The sequence below is a fragment of the Rhinolophus ferrumequinum genome, chromosome 3 (genome assembly GCF_004115265.2).
Source record: "Rhinolophus ferrumequinum isolate MPI-CBG mRhiFer1 chromosome 3, mRhiFer1_v1.p, whole genome shotgun sequence".
Lineage (NCBI taxonomy): Eukaryota > Metazoa > Chordata > Mammalia > Chiroptera > Rhinolophidae > Rhinolophus > Rhinolophus ferrumequinum.
This window is the reverse complement of record NC_046286.1, coordinates 9,468,604-9,490,844: the sequence shown is the minus strand read 5'-3', so window position 1 is coordinate 9,490,844 and position 22,241 is coordinate 9,468,604. Positions and strand designations below refer to the sequence as shown.

At 37.4% G+C, this 22,241-nt stretch overlaps 1 protein-coding gene across 1 annotated transcript in view; it reads left to right on the top strand.

The window, feature by feature from the left end:
- The window catches only part of KIF6 (kinesin family member 6), a 403,315-nt gene that overhangs the window by 87,267 nt on the left and 293,807 nt on the right, over nucleotides 1-22,241 (top strand). Inside the window, 1 exon segment of the mRNA XM_033102431.1 lies at nucleotides 19,196-19,325. Coding sequence (XP_032958322.1) covers nucleotides 19,196-19,325 — 130 coding nt within the window.

Genomic DNA, 22,241 nt, shown 5'->3' with positions numbered 1-22,241 from the left:
GAGAAAAGTCCATTGAACTCTAAGAGAGGTAGTGAAATGCAGATGAAAGAGCACTTGATTAGAAGTCAGGAAATGTGGGTCTAGTCCCAACCCTGCAATCTTAGATAACTTCTTTTACTTTTCTGGGTTTCTCTTTGTCTGTAAAATGTGGGCACTGGATTATATAACATGTAATGACCTTCCAACCTCCGATGTCTGGAGTTCAAAGATTGGTGACCTCACAAGATAGGACTTATTTGGTGGCTCTTCTCCCCTTCAAAACAAATAAGAAATGTTTTAGGTATTTTCTATTGTCCTCTTAGAAAAGAGCCTGAAGTCTCTTAAGAGCAAGGACAATACCTTAATTCACTTTATGCCTTTGCATTCCCCAGCATGCCAGCATTTAGTAATGGTTCCTTTTTTTCTTTTTTTTTTTTTAATTAGTTTCAGGTGCACAAAACAAAGTAATAGTTAGACATTTATCATTTATATCCCTCACTGTGTCAATCCCCCTTCCCCCATCCACTATCCCTCTGACATCACACACAGCCGATACATTTCCACTGTCTCTATTATTCCTAATGCTGTACTCCGCTTCTTATAACTATATATATACATACACACAGGCACATATATATATATACACATATATATATACGTATATATACATATACGTATATATATATGTGTATATGTATATATAAACTTGTAGTTGACATTCATTATTGTTCAGCTTCAGCTTCAGGTGTACAGTGCAGTGATCAGGCATCTACATCATTCCTGAGGTGGTCTCCCTAATGAGACATGTGTCCATCGGACACCCTACAAAATCTTTACAACATTATTGATTACATTCCCCAAATTGACTTTCGTTTCCCCATGGCCATCTTGTGGTTACTGACTGTGCTTTCTAATCCCCTCACCTTCCCCCTAATCCCCACCCACCCCTTAACGTTGGTCAGATTGTCTCTAAAGATGGTGCTAGTTTTCTAACAAACTCCTGCTCTTTCTCTAGCTTCCTTGTCCTCCTGTTGGAGAAGGAGTTCACTGACTCAAGGCAGAAGTGACCTCAGTTAGAAGACAGGTGTTTTCAATGAAAACACACACACACACACACACATACACACACACACAAGGTCTGGAAAATGTTCTTATTTTTACATTTTGGATTGTAGTTACATGACAAAAATCGCACTAAAATAAAAAAAGTCATTAAGAAAGAAGATTTCCGTATCCCAGACCTATTTACTTCAAATATATTCAATAGTCTAAAAGTCCAGAAAAACTCAAGAATTGCGTAGTATTTTGGTGTGGGGATAATGTGATTTGACTGGTATTGAGTCTGTCAGTTTTCTGGGGATCTTAGAGGTTTTGCCTTTCGCTAAGATTATAAAGTAGTTCTTTATCATAGAATGTGAGTTTTGCTGTACCAGGTTTGGATTGACACTAGGCACTGTTATTCTGATTTCACACTCTTGAACTGGAACAAGCTCTAACTCTGAAGTCTTATCTGTCTGGTTGACTGGTTTCATTGTTGTGTCATGAATGTCCGAAACACTCTGAATACCATCTAAAAATAGTAGGCAAAATGTCTGTTGACCTTGGTTCCCTCTTGCAGTCATCCATTTGAGGGACAATGGTAATATACACATATAATCCTTTACATATTTTTATACCTGGCTTAACCATGTAAAATCAAATTCAAGGTCATTTTCATATTGCACAATAACTGCCATCCTTGCCACTGAGTGACAAAACTCCCCGCAAATCCCTGCTGGATGCTCTTGTCACATGCATTTTACCTGTTCTGTTTCTTTTTCTCTTACATTCTAATAAGTTCTACCTCTCTGTCAGTTGCAGTAGCATTTGCCTATAGACTACCTAAGACTTTCTATCTATGATGTCGGGGTACCAGACTAACGTCAATTGCTTTTTGCAAATGTTGCTAGTCATTTGGTTATGAGTTTTTAGATACAACACCAAAAGTATGATATGTGAAAGAAAAAATAGATAAGTTGAACTTCATTAAAATTAAAAACTTCTTCTTTGCAAAAAACTCTGTTAAGAGAATGAAAACGACAAGCCAGGGACTGAGAGGAAACATTTACCAAGCGAGTATCTAATGAAGGACTTGTATGCAAAATATACGAAGAAATCGTGAAACTTAACAATAAGACAACAACCCAATTAAGAAATGAGCAAAAGATCAAACAGACACCTCAACAAAGAAGATACACAGGTGACAAATAAGCATATAAAAAGATCATCAATATCATCTGTCATTAGGGAGTTGCTCATTAAAACAAAAATATACCACAACACACTTACTAGAATGACTAGAATCCAAAACACTGGCAAATCCAATGCCAGCAGAAATGTAGAACAAGGACTCTCATTCATTGCTATTCAGAGTACAAAATGCTACAGCCACTTTGGAAGACAATCTCTGGTTTCTTACAAACCAAACATAATCTTACCATATGATCCAGCAATCATGTTCCTAGGTGTTTAACCAAATGAGTTGAAAACTTAACATTAGAATTATAAATTACAGCAAAAAGTCAGTGGTTGCCAGTAGTTGAGGAGGGAAGGTGTAGAGGAATGAATAGGTGAAACACAGGGGATATTTTGGGGCAGTGAAACTATTGTATATGACACTGTAATGATGGATACATAACTTGATGCATTTGTCAAAACCCATAGTTTTTTTTTTTTTCCCTAGCAAATCTATCAGCCATTAAAAAAAAAAAAAAAAATGGCCAGTGGTACCCTCTATTTCCTTGTGGTAAAATCCTATTAGTCTTGGAAAATGTGTTTGCTTTCTGGCACAGATGTCCTAGACTGACCTATATTTTTGTTGCCCCCACATGGAATCAGCCTTTCTCTAAGAAACCTTGGGGTTTTTTTTATAAACTTGTGTAAATTAAAAGAAAACAAAACAGTTCACCCATTCCTCCCACCCCCGCCTCTGGCAACCACCAATCTGTTCTCTGTATCTGTGAGAATTTACAACACAGAGAGTGAACCCAATGTAAACTATGCACCGTTAATTAATAAAACAGTAACCAAAAGGAATGAATTTTTGATACATATAACAACTTGGATGAATTTCCAAGGAATTATGCTAAGTGAAAAAAAGCCAATCTTAAAAGGTTATATGCTGTGTGATTTCATTTATGTAATATTCTTTCAATTGGCAAAATTCTAGAAACAGAGAGCATTAGTGGTTGAAGGAGTTAGGGAGGGACATGGGAATGATTGGTTATACAGGCCAACGAGGGATCCTTGGGGTGACGGATGATTGTGTATCGTGACGGTGGCTGTAGATACACAGAACTACCCACCATGTGACTATGTTGCATAGAACTAATTGCGCGTGCGCACACACACATGACTACAAGCAAAACTGGGACATCGGAATAGAGCAATAGAGCGTATCAATACCAATGTCCTGGTTGTGATATTTTAGTGCAGTTTTACAAGGTGTTCCCCTTGGGAAGAACTGGGATGGGGCACGTGGGATCCCGCTGCATTATTTCTCACAGCTGCAAGTGAACCGATAATTATCACAAAGTAAAAAGTTTAATTAAAAGTAATTGGCTGTATATTTAGATAGATGTGTATATGTATATATACACATATGTGTATTACATCTATTCTGTGTTTAGTCATTTAAATGAAAACAGAACTTCTATTTTTGAAAGCTCCTTATATCATATGCTATAAAAAGAATACAGTTGGACTCTAAGTATGTCTCATGAAGTAAAACAGTATAACTGCTGATCTCAACCATAGGGAAAATAGTCACTTTAATGTAATTTTAGTATTCCTAAATAAAGAAACACATTCCATTTAAGGTTCCAAAGATCGTCATGGTTATTATTGTCACAAAATTGTCAGTAAACTTCAGCATCTAGTATTGAAATCTTAGTTGTGTTTTTTAAATGATTTGTCATTAAAGGGGAAAAAAAGCTGACAGATGTTAATTTTGATTCACAGCATTTTTAATACTTATGAGACATAAAACACTGCTGAGTGCTGCAGGAGTTACACACACAACAAAGAAAGAAAGAAAGAAAGAAAGATTAATGCACAGCCTCTGCCCTCGCGGCTTACACTAGTCATGTGGAATCATTCAGTCAATAAACATTTATTGAGATCCAACTCTGTTTCACACACTGTGCTAGGCACTGAGTTTATGAATATAGTCCGTGCTTTCCTGGAACTCACAGAGTGAGTAGGTAAAACCAGTACAAAATAGCAGACGGTGGAATATGAAAAAACATCATCAGAGAGGCACAAAGAATGGCAAGTGCTTAAAGGAGAATGAAATCACATCAGGTCACGAGATCAGGAAGAGATTCATAGAGAGGATGACACATGAAATCACCCCTGAGGGGAGGAGCAGGGTTGGGGCGGTGGAATGTGGCATTGATGTGGAAACAAGGGTACGAAAGTTGAAAAGTGTCGTAAGGGCGTGTAGATAAGAACATTAAGACTGGAAAGACATGAATGCAAGGATTTGGCCAGCAAGATGTAGCCCTTGAATGTTTATTCAAGGACATAGTAGGATTGCAACTCCTTTTTAGGAAGAAAAACCAGTCAGCAGTGTGTAGGCCTGGAATGAAATAGATGGGAGTAAGAGAGACCCCACAAAGTTATTAGGGCCGTGGTGTAAAAAGGAGGGGCAAAATTGGAAAACATCATAATCCAGGTGCTTAAAATTGAACTATGTATAAGAATCTCCTGGGATGGTTGTTAAAAATGTAGATTTCTTGGCCTTCGCCTCCAGAAAATTGAAATGTGTTTGAATAAGCTTCCCCCGTGATCCTGTTGCAGGTGGTTTGTCTTAATCCCTCTCCTCATTCACTCAGGGAAAGTTCTTTTTAGAGACACCAGGAATATCTCTCCAGGGAGATGGGCACCTGTTGCGTGCCAGTCCTTTTGCTAGGGACCTCATATACCCTATTGTTTAAGGAAGTGGGTGTCATCATCCATGTTCTATACACGACTAAACTGAGGCTCACATTGATTGTGTGATATTTCCCTAGGATTCTATGTCTGCTAAACGATAGACCAGAATATCAACCTCAGTCCATCAAACACCAGAGCTGGGAGTGCTGGTGCGCTTCTCAGGGAGGTCTGTGTTGTATCCTGGCATTCCATCTGAGCTGTGAGCAGATCATGGTTTTCTGGGCTTCTTCAGGCCTCTGGAGCCTCTTGTGTGAGCCAAAGCTTGGAGTTCATTTCAGCTCTCTCTGCTGTGTGTCAGCCACTCTGCAAGGCCCTGAGAGTACCCGTTCCTGACCTCCAAGGGCTCTTGTCTAACAGAACAGACTCGTAAACTGATCATTTTAATCTTACACAGTAAGTGATAAGATGCTCTGGGTTTTCTAAGGGTACGGGGAGGACACTGATTTCGACCTGGGAGTTCAGAGATAGCTGGAGAAACGCTCTGACATATTACAGTTTCCAACCTCAGCTGGGCCCTTAGCCTGCTAAGCAATGTCTTCATGTGCCCAGTCCTTTTCTCCCCATTCCTCAAAATAATTATATCAGATGTCTAGCTCTTCAGTCAAGTACTACCTGCCCCAATTCTCTTCGAAACCAATGGTATCCTTACCTCAGAGAGAATGCGGAAGCTGTGAAATATGAATTCCTTCAACTTCCTGCCTCCTACCCCATTGCCACTCACCTACTTTCCTCTAGTCTCATGAAATGGTGCATTTGAAAGCCAATCTTTCCACTTATGCTCTGGACCTTTCTTGCACCAGCCCCAAATCTGCTTTGTTTGTCCTATACAGTTTATGATTAAAATTTTTGAAATTAATTCCTTTAGATGAAGCACACATCCTTTAGTTCTTATTCCTATCTATTGCATTACACTTTTCATTTGTTTTATTTGTCTGATCCCAACTTTTCTGGCCCCACTGAGCATTTGAAGAGATTCCTGGGCCTATAAACATAGATTTCAAAGATAAAACTAACTCCAGTCTTTTCTTCAATTGAGCCAATTACTGACACAACTGAGAGGCCACCTCTTTAAAAGCTGGGCGTGCCGTCCTACAAGATGACCTGAGCAAGTGACCAGTGATGGTAAGGCACACTCCGTGTCCACCATGGATTGGCCAGAGATTATGTTCCAATGACCATGGCAAAGGCAATAGAGAGCCTTTACAGCCTAAAAATGACACACTTCTACACAAAGCCTGTCCAACTAGAGGAATAAATAGCAAGACAGGAGCCAACATCCACTACTCTGAATGGTCAATGGAAAGAAATCACTCTCAATGTCAGAAATGTCTTAGACAGGAGGTTGTCTTAGTTAGCTTGGCTACCACAACAAAATGCCACAGACTGGGTAGCTTAAACAACAGACACTTATTTCTCACAGTTCTGGCAAGTCCAACATCAAGGTCCTAGCATATTTGGTTCCTGGTGACAACTCTCTTCCTGGCTTGCAGATGGCAACCTTCTTGCTATATCCTCCATCTCTGAGAGAAAGAGCTCTGGTCTCTCTTTCTCTTCTTGTAAGGACACTAATCCTATCATGGGGGCCCCACCCTCATGACCTCAGCTAAACCTAATCGTCTCCCAAAGGTCCTACCTCCAAATACCAGTGGGGGTTAGGGCTTCAACCTAGGAGTTTTGGGGGGACACAAACTCCTAGTCCAAAACAGGTGTTAGCTTTCACCAACAATGCCTAATATGTGATATGTAGAAGAATGGGAAGAAACAGCTGCAGTATTTTCACTTATACGTCTGGAATATAAAAATATATCTGTGATATACAGGGTTTTTAGTCACATGAGATTAATTAATGGCAAGAAAAACATTGTCACCTTAGTCACAATTCTATTTTTCTCATGCTTTGTAAACAAACAAATGCATACAATTTATTTTCCTTAGATTAAGAGGTGAAATGAACTTTTTAAATTATGTATTGGTATGGATTTGACTTATTGTCTAGTTAGTCTTCATAAGTGCCTCACAAATTATTTGCCTTATTCTGATACTACATCATTTTTTGCAATCTGTTCTCAATTTTGAGTATATGAAGCATAACCATAGGATTACCTAAGAGTTTTGAATAATTTAGGTTTGCTTGGTCACTTTATTCTGTCCCTTAGGAGAATACAAAGAGTTTGGATGTACATCTAACTATTACAGCTCAACTAATAGAGGGAAAATAATTATTACAACCTTTTAGGAGCATCAACATCATATGTACGAAGCATTTACTATTATATTGCAAGAATCTCAGCTCTTTTGGGGGCATTATAAAGAGTTTAAACAGTATTCTATCTTTAATCAACTTCCCATTTAGTTGTAAAATGTAACATGCATGTGAAACACCTCAAGAAACTTCTGCAAAATACAACTACTCTCAACTGTCCAGCTAATAATGTATGTACAAGCAAAAAAAGTCGTGCAAATGATTTAGAGCTGCAGTAACCTCATGAGCGGAGGCCACTCCGGTACTTTCACACCAATGTCTGCTCCCATGACCCTCAATGATTTCTTGATTTGACTGGCATATGCCAAGGCCAAAGTTCTGACTGAGCTAAGAGCTGGCACTGCTGCCAATGAGGGAGCAGTCCGGAGCCAGCTAGAGAGAGGCCATAGAGGGAAGAGCTTTTAGAATGAACTCTAGGTGGGTGAGGGGGGAAAGTTCCATTAGATGTCAAGATGGAGCAGGTGATAAGGGTGACGGGTAGCATGTTAATCTCTCTGCCCTGAAACCTCCATAGCAGTTAGTCTATGCATTGTTTAGCCAATTATAATTGACCTTGTGTTTTCAGACTGAGTCCTGGTGTAGTTGGAGACATTTTTCAAAATACAAGTTAGTTATTATGAAACAGAGATCAGACGGATGCCATTCAGGCTGGCCGACCACCTGTTATCTTTCAGTACATGTCTACCTCAATCTAAATGCAAGCCCTCGGAGTAACCCAGTTAGAAGAAATAATGGCAAAGTAGAGGTCTTTTACAACAGCAAAATAAGGTGAAACACTCAGGAAACGTTCAGGGACTTTGTGAAGACACTAGTACTTTTTTTGGTAACAAATAAAACAGACTTGAAGATAAATGGAAAGCTATTAATCTGGTTCTGAATGACAAGTGTGAGTGCCTTGATGAGGTCAGTTCTTGCCATGTTAATGCAGAGGTTTAATGAAATTCCCAGCAAAATCTTAAAGACTTAAAAAAACATTGATATGATTCCAGAGTTTATCTGAAAGGATAAACAGCCAAGAAGAGCAAAGAAGTGATTGAAAAATAGAGAAATGAGGGAGGACTGGTGATACCATATATTTAAATTAAGTAAAAACTCTAATTATGAAATTGTGTTATACCTCTTCAAAACTAGACAGATGAAGAAGAAAGACTAGATAAACCAGAATCAGATCTTATGCCATGTTATAATCTCATTTAGAGGGTAGAGTTTTCAGTCAGTGGTATTGAATGTTTTTTGTTAGTGAATTAACTAACAGCCGTGTGTAACAGCAGCCCAACTTACAGCAGCTTAACCAACTAGTCAGTCCCTTTCCTACTGCCCTACACACACGGTAGGATTCTGGAGGTTAGAGCCAGGCCTGCTGTGGAAGCTCCAGGGTGCCATCTGGGCTCTTGGGGTTCTGCTTGGCCATTCTTGGAAGGTGGCTTTAGTCTTTATGCAAAATGTCTGTCCTACCTTCACTATCACATCCACATTCCTGGAAGGAAAAAGAGGAAAGAAAAAGGCACGTGTTGGTTGATACTTATCACTGACCAGAATTATATCACATGGCCAGCCCTAGTTGCAAGGGAGTCTGGGAAGTCTAATATGTTAAAGTAATTCCCTGAACAAAATGAGAGCGTAATAGGGAATAGAGAAGGACAGATGCCATACAGGCAACCTGCACTGTGAGCCACACAGTTATTTAGGGGAAAAACCCATGTAGAGCCTTCATTTCCTTTCCTGTACCTGTATCCTGAAATAGTAGAGGAAAATGTATTATCATTAATATATAATGTTATATATTAATGATACTATAATAACAGGAATGCATTTATAATTTTACCACAGATCTACAAATATGTATAAGAAAATTACCTTAAGGAAATATATTTTTTAAAAAAAGAAAAAGAAAGAAATATATTGACATATCATTGTGTTTGTGATGGGACTGTTCTTTTTTTAAAAAAAAAAATTCTAATTTTAAAAAACTTCAAACTTTTTCACAAGAAGCACATATTATTTTTATAGTTGGAAAAATAATAAACATTATGTCAAATGAAAATAAATAATAGTAAATAAACTCAAAACTTATAAAATGCAATAGCATAAACTTAGAGGTATATAAAGCTATTTACCTGGCAGAAGAAATGCTATGGTTTTCCAGAATTACAAATCCATTGCCTCTAGATCTATTTCTTTGATTTCCCCAAATGTGGAAAACTTGACTACGTAATTTGTGGTACTAGAATTATAAAATGTGAATAAAAAAGCAAGTATTACTGAAAATGGGAGGGAAAATATTTTCTTTGGGAAAAAAAAGTTGGTAGCTCTGAAGAAGTTAAAGTTTAGTGTATGTCTCCGTAATTACTATATGGAATTAGGCCAAACGAGACATTTTATTAAGTGACAGTTTATTAAATGACAGTTTATTTGTGATCTTGGAGCGCTAGAAGGAATGTGATATGGCTGAATGTAATTGGGAATTAGCAAAGGCTTCACGGGTAACAAGAGGATAACAAGCATAGTTTTTAATGCCTACACTATTCACTATTGGAAAATCATGGTGACTGTATAGGCAATAGTTAACTGTCCGATAAGCCATGGTTATATACATTAGATTTGGGAGCCATTTGTATGTTGGTGGTTGCAAAGTGACACTGTTCTACTGTTTGGGGATGGGGAAAGTTTGGTTAGTTTAATATAATACAGGATGATCTTATCAAGTTACTAGCAATTCAAAATTTTATATTTGGATAAAATTTTGGAAAAAAGAATAGAAATGAAACAATGTTTCATATATATATACATATACATATATATGTGTGTGTATATATATATGTATATAAAATCTTAGATAATTAAATAATAGAAACCAATAAATAAATAAATATAACCATTTGGTGGGGAAAGTATTGGTTTTCTACACATTAACTGCACCTAATAAGGTTCTGTCTTTGCCTATCGTGGATAATTCTCATGTTGGTTTTGCATTTCCATAGCAATGGCCAACAGCTTCCAGTACTCTGTCTTGAGTGTTTTTTGGTGATGTCTGTTTTCACAGCATATGACAGTATAAGCACAGTTAGAAGCAGAAGCTTCTTGAAAGTATGAAGATGTTTCCACATCGACACCAGGCATCCTCGAGTCTTGTAGGATACACTACATTAAGTGACTTAATCCCTTGCTCATTTCAAGTTTGCTCCTTTTCAGACAGGGAATAAATCTTATCCATATATTTTTAGAGCTATTTTAGGTTCACAACAAAATTACAGGAAGGTGCAGAGATTTCTGAGAAACCTCCTGCCTCACAAGTGCGCAGCGTCCTCCACTGTCAACATTACTCGGCAGAATGATACGTTTGTTACCAAGAATGAACCTACTTTAGATAACTCTGGGTGCTGAACACACAATGTGCGATATAGATAATATATTACAGAATTGTACACCTGAAATCTCTGTAACTTGACTAACAATTGTCGCCCCAGTAAGCTTTAAAGAAAAACAACAACAACAACAACTTAACCCTACCTGACAAAATGTTAAAAAAAAAAAAAAAAGATGCCCAAATCACCCAAAGTCTATAGCTCTCACATTAAGTTTCATTCTTGGTATTATACATTCTATGGGTTTGGACAAATGTATAACAGCACATATCAATCATGATAATATCATCCAGAGTATTTTTACTGCCCTAAAAGTCCTCTGTGCTCTGCCTAGCGTCCCTTCCCGTTACCTCCACCCCTAGCAACTGCTGATCGTTTTACTGTCTCCATGGTTTTGCCTTTTCCAGAATGTCATACACTTGGGATCATACAGTAGGTAGCCTTTTCAGCCTGGCTTCTCTCACTTATAATATGCATTTAAGATTCCTCTATGTTTGTTCATGGCTTAGTAGCTGATTTCTTTTTTAGTGTTGAGGAATGTTCCATTCTCTGGATGTACTGAGTTTATTTACCCATTATTTACCTGAAGGAGATCTTGTTTGCTTCCAAGTTTGGTAATTGTGAATAAAGCTGCTATAAATATCCATGTGCAGGTTTTTGTATGAACACAGTTTTCATCCCCTTTGGGTAAATACCGAGGAACACAATTGATGGATAATATGGTCAGAGTATGTTTCGTTTTGTAAGAAGTAGCCAAACTGTCTTGCAAAGTGGCTGTACCATTTTCAGTTCCCACCAGCAACGAATGAATGGGAGAGAGTTCCTGTTGCTTCACAACCTCATCAGCATTTGGTGTTGTCAGTGTTCCAGCTTTTGGCCATTTTAGTAGGTGTGTAGTGGTGTCTCGTTTTAACTTGCAGATCTTTGATGACATATGATGTGTAGCATCTTTTCATATGCTTATTTGCCATCTGTATATCTTCTTTGGCAGGGTGTCTGTTCAGATGTTTTGCTTATTTCTTAATTGGGGTGTTTTCTTATTGTTGAGTTTTAAGAGTTCTTCGTATACTTTGAATTAACAGTCTTTTATCAGACGTGTGTTTTTGCAAATGTTTTCTCCCAGTCTGTGGCTTATTTCCTAACTTTCTTGATATTATCTTTTCCTGAATCAAAGTTTTTAATTTTAATGAAATCTAGCTTATCAATTATTTATTTCATGGATCATTTCTTTGGTGTTGTATCTAGAAAGGTATCACCATACTCAAGATCATCTAAGTTTTCTCCTATGTTATCTTCTAGGATTTTTATAGTTTTGCACTTTACATTTAGGTCTGTGATCCATTTTGAGTTCATTTTTGTGAAAAGTGTGAGGTCTGTGTCTAGATTCATCTATCTGTATGGCAATGTCCAGTTATTTTAGAACCATTTGTTGAAGAGACTGTCTTTGCTTCATTGTATTGCCTTTGCTCCATTGTGAAAGCTCAGCTGACTACATTTATATGGGTCTATTTCTGGGCTCTCTATGCTGTTCCATTGATCTGTGTAAGTCTTGAAGTCAGGTAGTATCGGTCCTCCAATTTTGTTCTTCTTCAATATTGTGTTTGCTATTCTTCATCTTTTGCCTCTTCATATAAACTCTAGAAACACTTTGTTGATATCCACAAAATAAGTTGCTGGGATTTTGATTGGGATTGCACTGAATCTATGTATCAAGACAGATACCGTGTTTCCCCAAAAATAAGACCTAGCCAGACCATCAGCTCTAATGCGTCTTTTGGAGCAAAAATTAATATAAGATGTGGTATTATATTATATTATGTTATATTATATTATTATATTATACCCAGTCTTATAGTAAAAAAAGACCGGGTCTTATATTAATTTTTGCTCCAAAAGATGCATTAGCTCTGATTGTCCAGCTAGGTCTTATTTTCGGAAATCATGGTATTATATAAGAGCTGGTATTATTATATTATATTATATTTATTATTTATATTATATTATGTTATATTACTTTATATTATATTTATTATATTAGACCCAGTCGTATGTTATATTAAAATAAGACTGGGTCTTATATTAATTTTTGCTCCAAAAGATGCATTAGAGCTGATGGTCCGGCTAGGTCTTATTTTCATGGAAACAGGGTATATAGATCTGGGAAGAAATGACAACTGGACAACATTGAACCTTCCTATCCACAAACATGGAATATTTTTTCATTTATTTAGTTCTTTGACTTCTTTCATCAATTTTGTAAGAAGTAAACACAAGTAAAATTTTGTAGTTTTCTTCATACAGATTTTGTGCATATTTTGTTAGTTGTATACCTAAGTATTTCACATTTGGGGTGCTAATGTAAATCGTATTTTATTTTTTTATTTCAATTGCCACCTGGTCATTGCTGGTATATAGGAAAGCAGTTGACTTTTGTATATGAACATTGTATTCTTCAGTGTTGCTATAATCAGTAGTTCCAGGAGTTGTTGTTTTTTTCCCCCAGTTCTTTTGGATTTTCTACAGAGATGATCATGTCATCTGTGAACAAAGACAGTTTTGTTTCTTCCTTCCCAATTTATGTACCTTGTATTGCCTTTTCTTGCGTTATTGCATTAGCAAATGCAAGGTTAGAAAGCAGTGGTGAGAGGGCACGTCCTTGCCTTCTACATGGGAATGCTTAGTGGGAAGGCTTCGAGTTTTCTACCATTTAGTATGACACTAGCTGTAGGGTTTTTGTAGTAGTCTTTGTGAAGTTAAGAGTGTTCCCCTCTATTCCTAATTTATGGAAAGTTTTTTTTTTCTTTTTTACTGTGACATGAATTGCTTTTAATGTGTTGTGCTGTTTATTGAGAGTTTTTATCATGAGCGGGTGTTAGATTTTGTCAAATGCTTTTTCTGCATTTATTGATATGATCATGTAATTTTTTTCTTTTTCAGTCTGTTGATGTGATTAATTAATTGATTTTTGAATTTTGAACCAGCTTTGTGTACCTGGAATAAATTCTAGTTGGTCATGGTGTATAATTCTTTTTATGCATTGTTGGATTCAATTTGCTAATATTTTGTTGAGGATTTTTGGATCTATGTTCATGAAAGATATTGGTGTATAGTTTTCTTTTCTTGTAATGTTTTTGTCTAGTTTGGGTATTAAGGTAATGCTGGCTTCATATAATGAGTTAGGAAGCATTCCTTTTGCTTCTATCCTCTGAAAGAGATTGTAGAGAATTGGTACAATTTTTCCTTAAATATTTGCTAGACAACCTGATGTTTTTAGTGGGTTAAATTAAAGAACTTAAATTCTAAACTGTCGTGTGATTGACTATATTCTTCATCATCAGTAAAAAGATACAATGTTAGATAAGACTAGAATTTAAAAATATAATTTTCAAATTACTAGAAAGAGTTTCCAAAATATCTCAATAGTGGTCAGATAGAAAAAATGTCATTACTTTTAGCACATTCTGTCTAGGTTAAGACCAGTAGAAAAATGTCTTGTAGCATCAGAAAACTTTCTCAAATGATATGTTTCAACTATTTATAACAGAGGAAATCTCTTAGATTTTTAATCAGCCTAAAGAAAAATCTACCTTTGAAATTGTTTAAATGCAGGAAGGCAGGCTCCCCTTACATATGTCTCCTAAAAATTTACATTTCCCTTTTCCCCCAAGTATTCATTGTAGAGAACTTCTGCAGAATGTGTGTTGGAGTGGGAAAAAGGAGAGATTGAATATCGCTGGATATTCTCTTTATCGAAATAAATAGTGGAACTGTGTTTACAACGTATGAAACATGCCTGGTTATTTAGAAGAAACTGGTGGTCCCAGTCCCATTTTCATGAGACCTGCCTGCTATTAATATTGCTCTAAGTCAAGAGGCAGACAGGGCTATCTCTAGTCTGTATGGCACCTACTTTCATGTGAATTATTAAAAGGCACCCCTGCCATTTGTTACAATATTGTTGTCTTTATTAGAAGACACTTTACTGCCCTCTGACAGACATTTGTCCTAATAAATATACAAACGCATGATGTGAATTGCACCCCCTCGGATATGGTATTATTGCACAGTCCATTGCCTGCACAATCACATGGGGTATTTGCAAGTAGAAGAAAAAAAATAGAAATCACCATGGCCACATTCGTCTATAATGTGAAAATGAGAAACCAGAGTCATTGCAGTAACTCCTGAAAAGTTCCTGTTCAGCAAATGGGCGGTGTTGGAATGTTGTGGAGGTAGGGCGTGGGGCGGGGAGGGGTCCTTCATCGATGGCTTCCATATTGAGAACAAGAGCTTGGCTATTGCTCTTGATATGTCTTCCAGTCGGTTAGAAAGAGCCTGCAAATTCCAACTACTTAGCCAAATGGAAAAGATTCTCTGTTTACAGAGAAAACACAAAGCTTGCTTCTTCCCCATCATTAAGCAGACCGAGTTTACTTAGCAGCAGAACTTTTCCACTTAGGTGTCCAAGTTAAGGCTATCAGTGTCTTTTGCTTGAAATCAAAACATTTTAGAAACATTTTGTAGGGAAAATGATTCACAGGCTCTTTCAAAAATAATCAAATAAATAGTTTGGGGGTTTCCATCTTGGAATTAGGATGTTTATTTAAGAAACTCTAATAAAGCCTTCTTTCAAGCCCATGAAAATTATAGTCAGAATCAAGTGGCTGACTAAGAATTCAGGAAATGGCTATTGATTTGTGAGAGAGCGTAGGAAAGAAAGGACCAGGGTAGGAATCAATTTGATGAGAACCTTTTGCTAATGATTCTTATTTCCTCCAACTTTGAAAAAGCATCCCACCAGCAGCACAGTTTAAAGTATTCTCACTCCCAGATTAGCCCACCTAGGCAAGAGGTAGTACCTAGGGCATGTCACAGGGTGGGCTTCTCTGAACGAAAGCATGGGAGTGGGTGAGGCTGACTCATTGGCTGCAAGGCTTAGTGAAAAAGGGGTTTTTCAATGAGGGCGGGCAGGGCAATATGGGAAAGTCCAAAGCCTTCGTGCCCAAGGTTATTGGGCAGAAACCAGGAAAGAATCTAAAGAGAAGAACTGGCAAGGGAGATCCTGATTGGAGAGACACGGTTGCACCATAGAAGATTCCAGAAGGATGCCAAAGCTGGAGTCCTTTATAGTATGCCCAGAGACGAGCCCTAAGCAAGGAGCGAGCCATGAAAGAAGCTAAACTAATTTGTACACCAACCTGTCTTTTTATTTACTTTTTGAAAGCTCTGTTGGCAAAAAAAAAAAAAAAAAAAAAAAATCAGAAAATAGTGTGGGAAACATGTTATCAGAAAAGAGTCAGAAAAATGCAGCAGTGATGGGTTACAAAAGGCAGATGAAAGTTCCATGCAGAAAAACAGCTGGGGGTACATACAAATTTTATTTTGGTCAAAGTGGTAAGGCTGGACAAGCACCTGGACGTAAATACAGAAGTATAATAGATCTGAAGTCGCCACCTTGGAGATGGAAGACTCTGAATGATTTAGAAGAAAAAAGTATCTTAGCCAAATGCCACTGATGACATTTCACAAACACTTTCTACCTTATTGTCTCCTAATTATTCTGGGTAAATACAATCCTAAATCCATTTAGGTTGTCTAATAAGTGAACATTCTTAGAATTCCATGTTTGCTTGTTTTCTGCATTTTTTATTTTCAGTGAAGTAATGGTGATATATATAGAGGGTGCCAAAAAAAATGTATACACGTTTTAAGATGACATTTCTTAAAATGTGTATACATTTCTTGGCACCCCCGGTGTGTATGTGTGTGTGTATATACACACACACACACACACACACACACATATATGTATATATATACACATATATATATACACATATACATATATATACACATACACACATATATATATATACGTATATATTACATATATGAGATATAGAAATATATATCTATATCTATCTGTCATCTATCTATCTATATGATGTGTCCTTATTATCACTTAAATTTTTTGATTCAGCAATGATATAAACCCTGTGGATGTTTAGGTATATCCATAATCCCCAGTTGAGCCTTACTTATTGTGGTTAATGGGTGGCTTAGTTGATCCATCAGCTGCACTGTCAGAGAGGTAGGAAAGACACTTCCTGTGGAGGACAGGCTTTTTAAAATTCACAGTGACCTTGCCTATTAGATGTGGCTTAAGAGTGACTTCAGTGATAACCAAGAAGATGAGGAACTTTCCCCTTTGGGGATGGGTTGGAGCTGGATGGAACGTACTGATAAAGAAACCGGAGGTAAAGGGGGTCAAATATATGGTGATGGAGGAGAACTGACTCTGGGTGGTGAGCACACGATGGGATTTATAGATGATGTATTACAGAATTGTACACTTGAAACCTATGTAGTTTTGTCGACCATTGTCACTCTAGTAAATTTTAATTAGAAAAGAAAAACGAGAAAAAGAAACCAGAAACCTCCTCCCCTTGTAGGGTTATTAAAGATGAAGCCAGTGGCTGTCAACCTGGGCTGCTTTTATAAATTCTAGAATCACCTGGAGCTTTTATAAATGCTGATACTCAGACAACAGCCCAGAACAAACAAATCAGGATCTCTTAGGATGGGACCTCGCACCAGTGTTTTGTTTGTTTGTTTGTTTAAGTTCTGCAGGTTGTGCCTGAGTGCAGCCATGGTGAAAACAACTGGAGTCAAAGAAACACTGCAGGTGTCTGGCGTGCTTTTGGTGCCCAATGAGTGTGAGCAAGCTCCTCTTGCAGTCATTTCCTGCTGCCCACCTGTCCCTTTGCTGAACTTGCACACAATAGTGTATCTCTCTTGGTCTTACGACATGTAGCAGGTGACTTGGCCTCAGAGTTGGAGAATTCTTTTTATCTTCATGCTGAAAAGGACAGAACTCTCTTTTCTCACTTTTCGTGTACTGTCTCATCACTTATTTCATACTTTAATCTTCCTTCCAATATGACTTATCTTCTTTTACCTTTTAACCCCAGAATCTGTGGATTTAGGAGATTTATAACCTCTACGCCCCTAGATATTGAATTTAACCGTACGTTCTCTGGCACTTCAGAAGAATCGAGCTGAAAATAAAGTTTAACAAATGGGGGGGGGGTTCCTAAAAATAGAACACAATTCATCCACTTCAGTTAAAAATGCCTTCATGTTTTCCAAGCATTTCTGAACTCTTAAGCATTTTTAATAAGCTCACTTATGAGTCTTGTTGAAAAATAAATAAAATACACTTGTTTTCATTAAAGGTAGAGATCTTTTTCCGTCTTAGTTGGTGTTGTTGAAGGAGACAAAACGAAGTCCAAAAATTTGCAAAGGAATACATTATTAGTGACGTATTGGTCACAGATGTGCTGGAGACCTACCTACATTTCCTTCCTGCGATTAGTATTTTAAATGCCCACAAATTACACGTGAAAATCCAGATAACCTCTTGAGAAAAGAGAAGGTTGAAAAATGATGGTATTTGCAAAGTCTTCATTTTTCAGGTATCCTAAGTGTGTCTTTATAAATAGGCAAGTGACCCATGTTTATTTGCAAGTTACCTTTTTAAAGGAGACATAGTGCCAGATGATGCCACCCTCTGCTCATCACCATCAGTCCCAAATATTCTAAGCAAGTATCGATACCTGGAGATACTTTTTGGCAATCCTTGTGAATTATAGGATTCCCTTCCCTTAACAATGCTTAAGAAAGTCAGGAAGGCAAAACTCCCGAGACAGACGGGAATTCTCTCTGGTAATTTGATTGCTTGGATCTGTAGGCCTTTGAAGCAGAGGATGAGGAGTTCGGCCAAATTGTGTTCGTTCAGTTGCAAAAAGTGCTAAAAGGACTTTAAGGAGAGTATTGACAAGCCAACTCTGGAAACAGGGTTAGGATTCACCTGGGAGGAAACTGTGTTGGCACCAGGATACCCATTAAGACCGTTGTAACAGATGAATGTAATTCCAGACCCAAGACTCTGACTGTGAGGGTGTAATGGAAGGAAAAGATATGTTGTAAGAGAAGAAGGATCAAGAAACACATCTGATCGGCATAAAAATAATAATGACAAACTTAAACTTTTATATTATAAGACTTCTGAGGAATTGTTTTGCTCACCTTGATAAGAAAACTGGGCAAGGGAATAATTCCTAGAGGGCTGACACCTTGCTTTTCATTATATTTAAATTGTGAGCTAATCAATTTGAAATTTTCTATTAGTTGAAATTGATATGAAATTAAACAAAAGGAGAAAAATTAGAGGCTTACCTTTGTAAGAAACTGAATTGTAACACAGAAAAGACAATATGGCCAAATTTCCCGATATATAAGTAGAAGGTTATCGATTTGCATTTTTAATTCAGTAATAATATGCATTTTGAGATGATTTAGTGATCTGATGATTACAAAGACAGATGGCTTTAAATCAGGAGCTTTGTTGCCCCAAAGCTGTTTGATGTACTGTCAAGGTAGTTACAGTGCTCGATGCTGATCTGGTGCTGTCTGGTGTCTTACACATTATTTGAATGTATAAGTTCAAGACGTCATACTGTATAGCTTTTTAAAAATGAGCCTGTAAGAAAGACAGGTTCACGTTCTTTTCATTCTCCAAACACCTCATTTTTGTTGCTTCTCATTTCCCTAGGAAAGTGACAATATTGGAAGACCCTGATCAGAACATTCACTTGAAAAATCTGTCTCTTCATCATGCAACCACGGAAGAAGAAGCTCTGAATCTGCTTTTCTTAGGAGACACCAATAGAATGATTGCCGAGGTAATAAACTTTTCTCTGCAAGCTGGTTTTCTATACTATAAGATGTAATAGGATTTTAGAGGCAGCAAAGACCTTAAAAATGGTCTCATCTAAAGCTCATGTTACAGGTTAGGAAATGTAGATCCAGAGAAGTGAAAAGAGTTTCTCAGCTAGTTAGTGGACTCTTGTAATTTTTATATTTTTCAATCGTATACAAATTGGTTGGCAGTTAATGAATGACAACTCATTACATGTCTTAAGTATAGGAATATTTGCATAAATTTTAAAATTTAAAAACACAATTCATTCTTTCTAATCTCAGATTATCCCTCATATATTGGCATATGTTTACATACCCATGTATTTCCATGTAGTTAGTGAATTATTATTTATAAAGCATTTAGAATAATGCATAGAACACAGGAAGTGCTCTATACATTTGCAGCTGTTATTGGCAGATCTGGGAACACCACCGTGGTGTGTAATGTAAGTATGTCTCAGGGCAATATTGGGACATCCTTATACTATTTGTTGTTAATCTGACGTCCAAACGTAACTGAGCACCTTGTTTTATGTGGGAACCCTAGGCAGGAGCCAGGATTGACCCAGCTTGATCAGGGGACCCTGACCTCAACCAGTGTCTAACTGGAGATGGAGGGTCATGAAGCTCTCATCCGGTGACACTGCAGTGAAAGGAGTGGAGTGCTGGTGGTGTGGGAATGGTTCCCCAAACGCACAGCTTACTGTTAGCACTGGCAGTTTCCTTTTCAAACCATGCTCCCAGAGTTCTCTGTCTCTGAGAACAAGCAGCAGGTGAGGATCGTAAGCTGGGAGGGTAAGTAGTCTGAGAAAGTCTATCAACTGACTTTTTTCTGCCCTATTTCCACCCTCTTGAATGCACCACTTTAGATACAAGATAGATAAATAGAAACCAAATTCAAATAGTGAAAATAGAGTATTGACATCTGTAATTGTGCTGGGCCCTTAGTTTTGTTGGTGGTGGTTTTTTTGTTTTGTTTTGTTTTGTATTACCAGTTCTGCATCAGTAATTTCCAATAGACTAACATACAAGTTGAGCTTATGCGCCACATATAATATGGATTTAAGAACCCTTAAATTATGATTTTCACTTCAGGAAACTTTTACATGGTTTTAATTTCAGAATGTCTTCTTTTGCTCTACAATGTTTTGCTTCAACATTTTGCCCATTTGGTCATCCATTATGCTTTTATTTGTCACAGTAATTAAAGATTAAGGAATAAAGGCAGATTAAGAATTAAGGAGTATAATGATGAAAGATTTAGCATGCCCAATTAAAAATCCTGTTTGTTCATACAGTTTAATAAACAGCAAACCAAGAGATACAGAATGTAGATGGATCCTGCCCACCAATGGAATATGAAAAAGAGAAACGGGAGATCCATAAATGTATTGGGAAACAAAGTGGAGAGATCTGTCTCTGCCCATTCTAAGCTTCCTCCAGAAGCGACTCATCCCGAGAGAAGTCTAGGCTTCGTCCTGAGAATTACATCCCTTCCTCTTCAATAGGTTGTTGAGGGCTCCTGGCCCTGATTCATCATTACCTTTATTAGCTTAAAAGCTTGGCCATTGCTGTTTCGTTTGTTAAGTTTAGCTGACTGCATCTTTTCAAACTATTTTTTTGTAAAGTTTTGAGGACCACCAACTTCCTTTGTGAAAGTTTATCATGTTCTACCACCTTACAAAATCCCAAGTCTTTTCCTATAACTTACTGATGAGTATCCAATAATAGTATTGTAAATAAGCTGACACCTGAAGAAGTCCAATTCGAATCGTACTGGTGTGCATTTTTTTTAATATATTCATTTTTCCTATATGAAGCCTAATTTCTCATAAACCAAGTCTAGTAGGCTTTGGGTGTTTCCGTGCTTGCTTCTACTTTTTCTTGGGGAATAAGAGCTACCCTTTTATATTGAGAACCTGCTCAATAGACTTGACATTGTTGTAGACAGTTTACAAGGTGTGCTCAAAACATACAGTGAATGCTTAAATAAAAATAATTTACTACAGTAAAAGACACATTGCCATTAATCCACCTCAAAATACCCCTCGCTTCAAACACCCTTATCCCATCATTCTTGCCACTTTCTGAAGCAGTTCTGGAAGTCCTCTTTCATGAGTGTCTTTAGTTGCATTGTCATTGGTTTCCTCAATGTCCTGAATCATTTTGACTTTGGGGAAGAGCCAGAAGTCACATGGTGCCAGGTGCCAGATCTGGTGAATAGGTGGGTGAGCACACACCGTAATGTTTTTATTTGACAGAAATTGCTGTACCAGAAGCGATGTGTGACATGGAGCCTTTCTGTTGTGATAAAAAAAATGTGAGTGCTGCTGAATGCCATCCAGTGGAAAGGCAGGGATCTTCAATATGAGAAGCGGCATGTCAAATCTTAGTAACAGTATGTGACAAGTTTCAACTTGTTCAGTGCAGTCATTCAGCTATGAGCTATGGTTGAAAGAAGGTGTGTTTCAAAGTGCGCCATAAATCATCCTCCATCATGACAATGCTCCGTGTCACACGTTGCTTCTGGTACAGCAATTTCTATCAAATAAAAACATTACAGTGTGTACTCATCCACCTTATTCACCAGATCAGGCACCATGTGACTTCTGGCTCTTCCCCAAAGTCAAAATGATTCAGGACATCGAGGCAGCCACGACAGCACAATTAAAGACACTCACGAAAGAGGACTTCCAGTAAGGCTTCAGAAAGTGGCAAGAATGATGGGATAAGTGTTTTGGAAGCCAGGGGAAGTATTTTGAGGGGGATTAATGGCAATATGTCTCTTACTGTAATAAAATTTTTTTAATTTAGTCATTCGCCATATCATTTGATCGCACCACGTATATGTTTATGTATTATTTCTGATTCTTATTTTATAGATGGAAATTGAGACT